The 9,757-nt window shown below is 39.1% G+C and overlaps 1 protein-coding gene across 1 annotated transcript; it reads right to left on the bottom strand.

Annotated features, from left to right (window-relative positions):
• Window positions 1–6,859: 6,859 nt before the first annotated feature.
• LOC141619494 (protein FAR-RED IMPAIRED RESPONSE 1-like) lies at window positions 6,860–9,197 on the bottom strand. The gene is made up of 4 exons (XM_074436510.1): window positions 8,574–9,197; window positions 7,971–8,347; window positions 7,576–7,858; window positions 6,860–7,222 (listed from the first exon to the last, which is right to left on the bottom strand). The coding sequence occupies exons 1-4, from the start codon at window positions 9,195–9,197 to the stop codon at window positions 6,860–6,862; spliced, it is 1,647 nt and encodes a 548-aa protein (XP_074292611.1).
• Between the last annotated feature and the right edge of the window lie 560 nt (window positions 9,198–9,757).

Raw genomic sequence — 9,757 nt, 5'->3', positions numbered from 1 at the left:
GGAATTTGCGAGAAAATAAAGAAATAAGACATGAAGAGGAGCTCGGAAACTCACAAGACTTTAAGCGCAGCAAAAGGAAACCTCCCCAAACCAGCATTAGCTAGGAGGTTTCAGTAGTCAGCAGTGCTATCATAAAGTACCTGAAAAGACAGAAAATACCACGCATAAAATCGAGAAAGCAATAATGAAGCTGTAATTATGTGCAAAGTTAAGAAAATGGAAGAAATTAGAAATGAGTCGGAAAATAAAGTGGAGTGGAAAACTCCCTCAATTCCGCAAAACGACCAAACACAGCAGGGGAAAGGTCGTGAACAAGTACAGCAGCGGCACTGGTCGATCGACCACATCACCCAATCGATCGACCAGGATGAACAGGAACAGTAGCTCCTGGAAACTACAGCTCAGTCGACCGACCATAATGGCCAGTCAATCGACTGAGAAACCTGCTGTTACTTCTGATTTCTTCGAATTAGCTCCATAACTTGAGCTAATATGGTCTTTTAACCTGCAAATGCACAATAATACACGCCCAAAATTGCGCAAAACCCAAAGTAAAAGTCTAGAGTGTTTAAATCCTAAGCAAAAATTATTAAAATGCGAAGTCTCGCGCACACGAAAAACGGTAAATAGTCTTAAAAAGCAATAAAAAGTTCGTAAGCATGTGATCAACTAATAGTTGATCAAGAACGGCCACGGAATAGCCCACTTGCTTGGCTTCTGGCTACAAGAGGTAGCCTCAACAGTGCTCATCTTCTCAGCTGCACTCTTCTCAGCTCCAACATCCGCAAAACTCAACGGATCAACAACTTCAACATCTACCCAAGCAACTACATCTTCTGGCTCAACAAAGTCAAGTTCGGACTCCGTCACTCTGACTGGCTCATCGTCAGGATCCTCATCAGTGCCATAACTAAGACATCCTAAGCCGCCTCTTTGAATGATTGGCTCCTTCACAGCTGGAGCAATATGCGGCTCTTCCTTCCCCAAACCACCTCTTGCAACATCAAAAACAGAAGAATATTCCTCCAATTTGCTCCCAATCTGGGGCGGAGGTGTTAAAACAGGAATAGGTGTAGAGATAGGCATGTCAGAAAGCACAAAATAGGATTTCTTTTCAGAAACCGTATTACAAGTGACCGGCCACATGGGGTCTTTCTTCTTAGCTGTTTGGGTGAAAACGATGGACTGTTTTCCTACTTTAAAGGTCAACGTCCCTGAGCCTACATCTATAACTGCACCAGCAGTGTGCAGAAATGGCCTACCCAATATGATAGGAATATGAGCATCCTCGGGTGTATCAAGTACAATGAAGTCAACAGGAAATAAAAACTTTCCTTTTTGTACAGGAATGTCCTCTAAGACTCTTATAGGCTGGACCGTAGAACGATCAGCCATCTGTACTGTCATGCTAGTAACTGCAAACCTAGTCAATTTCAATTTTCTAGCTAGACTCAAAGGCATAACGCTAATGCTAGCTCCTAGGTCACATAATGACTTCTCAATTGAGAAGGTACCAATGCTACATGGGACTAAAAAGCTACCTGGGTCAGCTAACTTAGGTGGTGCAGTATGGGTCAAATAAGAACATGACCCCTCAGTTAGTGCGACAGAATGTACAGTTTCAAGTGACTTCTTTTTGGACAAAAGTTGCTTCATAAATTTCGTGTAAGCAGGCACTTGATTAACTAATTCAAGAAAAGGAACTTGTACATTTAAGCTACGGATAACATTTTCAAACTTATTAAATGATACCTGTTCCTTCGTCGACACCAGTCTCTCTGGATATGGGGCTGAAAGAAGTAACTTAGCCCTCTCCTCTAAGTCTCTCACACCGGCGTCGGTGGACTTAGGCTGAAAGTCCACCACCTTGTCCTTGTTGTAGCTTGACCCTTCTTCAGACCGTCTCAAAAATGAACCATTAATCGTCATCGGGTCATACTTCGGAACTGGGACTGACCCATCAGCACTCGGGTCTTGCCTCAATATTTTCGGAGTTGTCGAACCCCGAAACAAATGGTCTCTCAAGTCATCAGGCATTGGAGGACGGAACGTAAGGTGTCAAAAATAATATTAATAATTCTAACTACAACTATAGATAGCGGTAGCAGGGTCGAACCACAGAGAGGAAGGGAATTTCAGTTGTTCTAGATTTTAGTCTAAAAGTAACAAATAAGGGGGGCTTGATTTGATTTGATCTATGACTAAAGGCAATGAAATATAAACTAAACTAAAGAAGTGTATTAAATCAAATATAAAAAGGGTACTAGGATGGTCGGTTCACTGTAGTTTCGGCGGAAGCATACTAAGTAAGTCTAAATCAAAACACGTGAGACGGGAAAATAAGAAATCCTCTCGGTCGATTCTTAACAGGTAGCATCTTTCGATCTAGCTACGGGTCCCTAGTATCACTAATACTGACTCTCATCCTGAAAAGTGACTAAAAATCTAAACTTTACCTATATTTCGATCTTAGCATAGTTTAGTCATTTTAATTGGTAGTCTAATAACTTTCCCTATCTTTCGATCCAATGGGTCGGTCATATACTGAGCATTTAACTAGTCGCATGCATTCGATTTGTCAAACATAGCAATTAAAATAATTAAAACGAAATAAATCTCACGAGGTCAGTCGATCGACCAGGTAGGGCGGTCGATCGACCATGGCGCGATTTAGGGTTCCTATTCTAATGCCGCCTAATCCTACAGTTCCCCTACATCCTAGCACACAAGGATTTAGCTACTCATGCTAGGAGTAACAACAACAATAAAATTAACGAATAAAACAGTAGGATTCATGATTAAAGCAATTAAATAGACGATTAACATAAAACAATGAAATGGCTTTCGGGAAACTAATCTAGCAATTTCTAATCTATGAACGAGCAAAGTAACGAAACTGAATAGAGGAATACCGAAAAGGAATTGCAAAAAAAGATCCAGAACCGAAAGCGAAGCGAACTTTATTGAAGAAATAGTAACTAGAACTAAACTAATGTATCGTCTCTTAGGAACTTTGTAAAAGTGATAAAAACTGAACTCCCATATGAAAACATCAGGTTACGTTATATAGGAATATAACGTAACACTTATTCCTAAACCTAGTACACAATGGGCTTATTAATCCTCGATCTTTTAATTTGCGCATCAGCTCGCGTGGTGGTCGATCGACAACTGTGGCCAGTCGATCGACCAAAGGTGCTGTACAGAATTGCATTCTGACGATTCCTGCAGCGCGCTCTGATCTTAAAATAGCTGCCATTTCTTCGTTACTTGGTCAAATCAGGCGTGTTATGCGGCGTTGGAAAGCTAAGAGGATAAGCTTTCACCTCCAATTGGAATCACTCGATTATCAGCTATAGAACTCGAGATATTGCCATCTGAAACCGGCTGTGATATCGTGAAGTGCTTCTTTGCTTGTTAAACTCCTACGCACCCTTGCTTTTGCTATCTTTAGGCCTTGAAAAGCGCACCAAGTTCATTCCTCGAGTTAATACTTCATGTCAAATGCAATGCTAAACATTCCGGGAAAGATTTGGTCCATTCTCCGCCATATTCTTCACATTCCTACAAAATCACACGAAAAGGAAGAATTACACGAAACAAGGGAAATAGTAGCATAAACTACTCAATTGAGCTCTGAAATGCGTGTGAAATGAGGTGCAAAACATCATATATTAGACACGCATCATCTTCTTTGCTCAACAACACATTTTATCGGCGGGCATGTGCTTCCCAAATTGCTGCATGTTTGCTCATGGCTGACATCAACAAAATACGGGCTGAATTGTTGGACGTTGTTGAAATCTTCAAAAAATCAAAGAAAACAATCTGGCCTGATATAGCTGCAAGGAGGGAAGCTGCTAGAATGCTCAAAGGGAAGGCAACGGAACATGAATTGTCAGACGAACAACCACCGATTGAGAATGAACCGAAGCCACTCAACACCGAAATGCCTGTACTTCGTTTTAAAGTGAAAATCAAGTGATGTACTCTAAAACAATGTTACTTTAACAACGTAATAGTGGCTGTCATAGACAGTGGAACATATTTTGGAATATTTTGGAATATATTACTAATAAGTTTGTTACTGTAACAGTAACTAATTATATGCAGAATTCATTAACAATGTTACTGTAACAGTGTGACAGTTGCAAAAGTGAAAAAAGAAAATATAATTTGACGTTTTGAATTCTTCACTCTTGCATTTGTTATAACTGCACTTCATAGGGAAAACGAAACATGGGTTCTATAAATTTCATGTCTTATTTTGTCTTTTCGAATTCAAAAATTAACTGTTTTTTAAAGCATTTAATTTTGAAAACAGTTTTTAAAATGTTAGTGTTTTTTTTTAACAAAAAAAGTCGAGACAAAATGAAAATAATGTTACTGTAACACTGTGATAGTAATAAATGAAAATTATAATAAAATATTTTGACGCTTTGAATTCTCCACTATGTGCAGCATTTATAACTGGACTTAATTATGGGGAACATGCACGTGGTTAACATCAATCATCATTTAAAAACAGTTTTCAAAGCAGTTAATAAAAGTGGGTTTTAAAGCAGTTAATTTTTTTTTTTTAAAAATAACTGTTTTGTTTTTCTCAATTATCTATAAATAATCTCATTTTAAAAAAACACAATTATGTTACTGTAACACACGTTTTTGACGCTTTGAATTCTACAATCTGCAGCAGTTATCTTTCTAAAACAGTTTTTCACTTTCTTCAAAGTGACATTTTTCAAGGCAGTTATTTTTTTTATTTTTTTTTTTTAAAACTATTTTGTTTTTTTTTCAATTATCTATAAATAATCTCATTTTCATTCAACATTTACACTTCATTTTCTAAACAAAAAAATAAGCCAAGACAAATTCAAAGGTTTTTCATGTCTAATTTTTTTTAATTTTTTGTAATATTAATTATCTATAAAGATTATGGATGGTTTAATATTACAACTGTTGCTAAAATTTCATTTATTATATGACTACCTTGCTCTAATTTAGGGAAAACAGTTTATGTTTGTTTATAAATAGATTTTGTTTTCTCTAATTTAGGGAAAACAGTTTATTTTTCTGTTTTAATAGGTTTTTTATTTTATTTTTTGTTTCAGCAAGAGAAAAATGGAACGAATTCAAACGAAACTGGAAGACACCAAGTTTGAACTGGATGAAATGACAAGGCATAGAGATTCATTACTTGAGCAGGTTATATCATCTGATAGTAAGGTAATAGAAATGCTAGAACGAGTACAAGTACTTGAAAATTACTTGAACAATGCTGAAGCTCATCTCAAGTTTCTGATGGCGGAAAACAAGTGTATTGGGAAACTGCTAGATGAAAATAAGGTGAAGAAATACACTGAAACGGACTTAGACCGTCAGTTTCTCCTTGGTGTTACAACTCTTAGGGAGTCATATGCTAAAGTCAACCCTTCGATTAACATGAAGTGGCCTCTTGTTGTCAAAGATATTGAAGAGATGTAAGGTTACAGGAATAATCTGAAAAAGGAGTTGCTAGAGGGCGAAAGCAGCGTTCATTCTCCTCTTGTGAACGAACGACTAAGAAGGGAGTAAAAGATTTAATATTTCCTTAACTGTTACAGTTTATGCTTACTGTGACAACTTATATTTAAGTTAACTACTGTTACTGTTTGGAAGTATTTCGTTTTTAATCAGTGTTTGTAACACTTGTTTTTAATGAATGACATCTTAATTCGGTTAATTGTCCAATTTACTATTATAATTGTGGTATATTAAATTGAACAACGATTATGTAACTATGTTTAAAATTGTCAAAAAACGCTCCTAAAACGGGACGGAAAAGGGTTTAGGGTTGGATTAGGCGGCACCGCTTCGCGGAGCCGCCTAATCCAACCCTAAACCCTTTTCCTTAAACAAAGGTTGTTCGTAGTACAACACTGTTACAGTAAAACCAAACTAAACCCTAGGGAAGGAAGGGTGATACCCTGTCGTGGACGTGATTTAAATTTAGGGAAAAACGCTCCTAAAACGTACGATAGGATTTAAATTTGGGGAAAAACGCTCCTAAAACGGGACGGAAAAGGGTTTAGGGTTGGATTAGGCGGCACCGCTTCGCGGAGCCGCCTAATCCAACCCTAAACCCTTTTCCTTAAAAAATCGTGGTGCAAAAAAACCAAAACTAAACCCTAGGTAAGGACGGGTGATACCCTGTCGTGGACGGGATTTAAATTTGGGGAAAAACGCTCCTAAAACGTACGACAGGATTTAAATTTGGGGAAAAACGCTCCTAAAACGGGACGGAAAAGGGTTTAGGGTTGGATTTGGCGGCACCGCTTCGCTGAGCCGCCTAATCCAACCCTAAACCCTTTTCCTTAAAAAATCGTGGTGCAAAAAAACCAAAACTAAACCCTAGGGAAGGACGGGTGATACCCTGTCGTGGACGGTATTTAAATTTGGGGAAAAACGCTCCTAAAACGTACGACAGGATTTAAATTTGGGGAAAAACGCTCCTAAAACGGGACGGAAAAGGGTTTAGGGTTGGATTTGGCGGCTCCGCGAATCCAACCCTAAACCCTTTTCCTTAAACAAAACAAATCGTATAACACTGTTACTGTAAAACTTAGGAAATATGCTCCTAAAACGGGACGGAAAATGGTCCTAAAACAATATTTATTCTTTGTATAAAATGTTGTAAGTGCTGTATAAAATGTTAACTATGATGTAGAAAAATCGAATGACTTTTTACTGTGACATGTTATTGTCACAGCAACACACAATTCAACTTTTTATTTTTACTGTGACATATTATTGTCACAGCAACACAAAATCCTATTAATTATTGCTAAGGTCACAATGTTACTGTAACATCATAACAATATCAAACTTTTTTCTTTTTAGTTGCTTTCTCAGCAGCTTCATCAGCTATGCGAAGAGGGCATGTTCTCCTGTCGTGGGTAACTCTTTCTTTGCAGTATGCACATAGCCTCTTTGGCTTGGCTGCTTTTTCAATGGCATGTTGTTTAGCTGACTTCAATCTTTTTCCGCTGCCCTTGTTGCGTGCTTGTTCCGGAGGGTGGATAGTGACTTTAGACGACGAGCTGCAGCCCAACAGAATCTCCATCTCTTGGTCTTTTGTAAGCGGTTCAATACATAACTTCTGCCGGAACTCAACTAGGAGGGATGCTAACTCTTCCGTGTGTTCAGCAGGTAATGTTTTGAGAACACCAACTATCCGACGGAACTACGACCATACGTTGCACAAATGATGTTATCGACGTAGCCATATATGAATCCTCAATGACATTCCCATTCGAATCAAGCACGGAAGTAAAAAAGCAGGTTACTGTTTATCATGGTGACAATGTTACTATAAGAAATTATGGTTACAATGTTATCAGTAAAACAATTCGTAACAAGTCAAAACATCCTTTGTAATAATGTTTTCGAATCAAACCTGTTCGCTGCGTGTGTGTTATTTAGCCAACGATCTACAATGTACTTGCTTGGTATTCGCCCAATTCCTTTGCCCTTGTACACCCACACAATATGCCTGCAGAGTAATCCAATTCTTTCAAACGGTTTACACTCGCATACTGCATCTGTGCTTCTAAGGTCGAACCTCACCTTGAAAATTCTGTCTATCTCAGCATCGATTACATGAATTATGCGCACATGCTCCTCCTTCTCAAAGTCATCAACACCACATGAATCGGCAGCCATTACTTCTTCTTGAAACACCTTGAACACAGCATGTGTGTATATAATAGCGCCATGCTTTTCTATAGGTAATTTTGTCTTAAGCTCAGGGAATGAGTGGTCGCTGTTATAATCATCGAGCTTTCGTGTATAGCGCTGCTGGTTTATAGCAGTTTGGAACCTGGTTTTAATGCAACAAGGATTCGGCAACAAATTATTTATGTAACAATGAAACAATGGTACTGTAACATACACTCGTTCCGGCATCGTAAGGAATGAAAAGAGTTGTTTACCTCATCCAAAATTCGACCAGTGTACCAAAGTGATTCTCATAGCGCTTGAAAAACGAATTTGTACTTTCTGATCGCTGTGTTGTTCTTAATATGCAGCCCAAGGCAAGGTCACGATAGTAGGTAGGAATCCAATGGTGTCTGTCGTCGAACATTGTAGTCAACCAATCATTATCTTCCAGCTGGAAATCTGAAATGACCTTCTGCCACTTCTCTTCGAACTCCGACGGCTCCATATCAGGGTCCCAAACAACAGCGTTGAAGCGAGCAAGGAAGTCCGTGTCTCTGCAGAGTGCTGAACCAACTTTGTCCGTGATCTTTTGTGTAATATGCCACATACAATAACGATGCCTAGTTGTCTTGAAAACAGAAGGGAAAGCCTGTTGTATGCCAGTCATAATGAAACAGCAAGTCAGAACGTGATATTGACCAGTGATAGGGAAAGAGCAAGTGAGTAAATTATATGTTAGTAATTTAGTTACAGTGACATTGTTATTGAATAACCTTGTAAAAGAGGAAGAGATGGAACAGTGGTAGTTGGAGTCAGAAAGTTGTGGTACAATAAATTTAAGCAAGTCTGTTACAGTAACATTGTCACACTATTACCTTCTTTATGCCAGGGCATTGATCCGTGATCATGAAGTGCGGCTCTTTTTGTCCCATGGCAGTCAAGAAATGTTGAAAGGTCCATTGGAAGGAGATGTCATCCTCGTGTAACAGGAGACAACCGGCAAACAACACCGACTTTCTGTGGTGATTAACACCTGTGAATGGTGTAAAAACCATATCATACTTGTTGGTTCCGTAAGTAGGGTCGAAGCTCACAGCATCCCCAAAGAATGAGTAGTTTCTAATACATGTAGCATCAGCCCAAAAGAACTTTGTTAGACGGTTTTGCGGATCAACATCATAGCCGAAGTAGAACTGGGGTTGGGTCGCTTTGAGTTTCTCGAGTCGATCGATGAAAAGGTCAGCATCTCGTAACCCAATGTAGCACTTGATATCTCTTTGAAAGTTCTTAAAATCTATCAATGTAGCACCGATATTTTCATACCCATTGACAAGTTCCTTAACCTGTCTAAAGGTCAATCCAGCGCCAATATTCAACTTGGAGTTGTCCAAGATAAGCGTCTTCTGGAACATATCAAGGGATCGTGAAATCTTATCGAGATCTCTGTTACAGACAGAGGTGAGACGATGATTGTGGACTTCAGAAAACTCGTCAATCATAGCTGGGCCATCAAGGCCATCTAGATGGGCAAATCTGACGTACGCTCGGCATCCAATTCTTGTGATTTTAACTCGCCGTGTAACTGTACTAGCTGTGGACGAACCATCACCCATATTCTCATCATCCTTGGTTCTGGGACTCTGTTTCGGTTTAGCTCCCTGAACCCTTGACGGTTGCAGACTACAAATTTTTGGTGTGCAACACCACCTCGTAGTGTTTTCGTACTGTGCTTCCGAGGGGTAAATCCACATGCCCGAGCATAAACCTCGTAGAACTTGATTCCAGCCTCAGGGGAGGTGAAAACTGCACCAATGGTAGGTCTAAACTTGTGCTCAACCACACGCATCCAGCGCTCACCTCCATTAGGCGTGTGAGACAGAACAAGCTGATTATTTGGTTGAGGATTGGGTTGCTCTTGGAAAATTGGCGTAGAATGGGGTTGAGTGACAGTACTTGAGTCTGTAATACAAAAAGGAAAATACGAGTATTAGTGACCTGAAATACAACGGTGGTATTACAAAGAGTAACATTGTTACAGTAATACTAGTACTATGACAAT

This window comes from Silene latifolia, chromosome X (assembly GCF_048544455.1).
Source record: "Silene latifolia isolate original U9 population chromosome X, ASM4854445v1, whole genome shotgun sequence".
NCBI classification, from domain to species: Eukaryota; Viridiplantae; Streptophyta; class Magnoliopsida; order Caryophyllales; family Caryophyllaceae; genus Silene; species Silene latifolia.
Note: the sequence above shows the minus strand (reverse complement) of the source record. Positions and strands in the feature narration are given on the sequence as shown.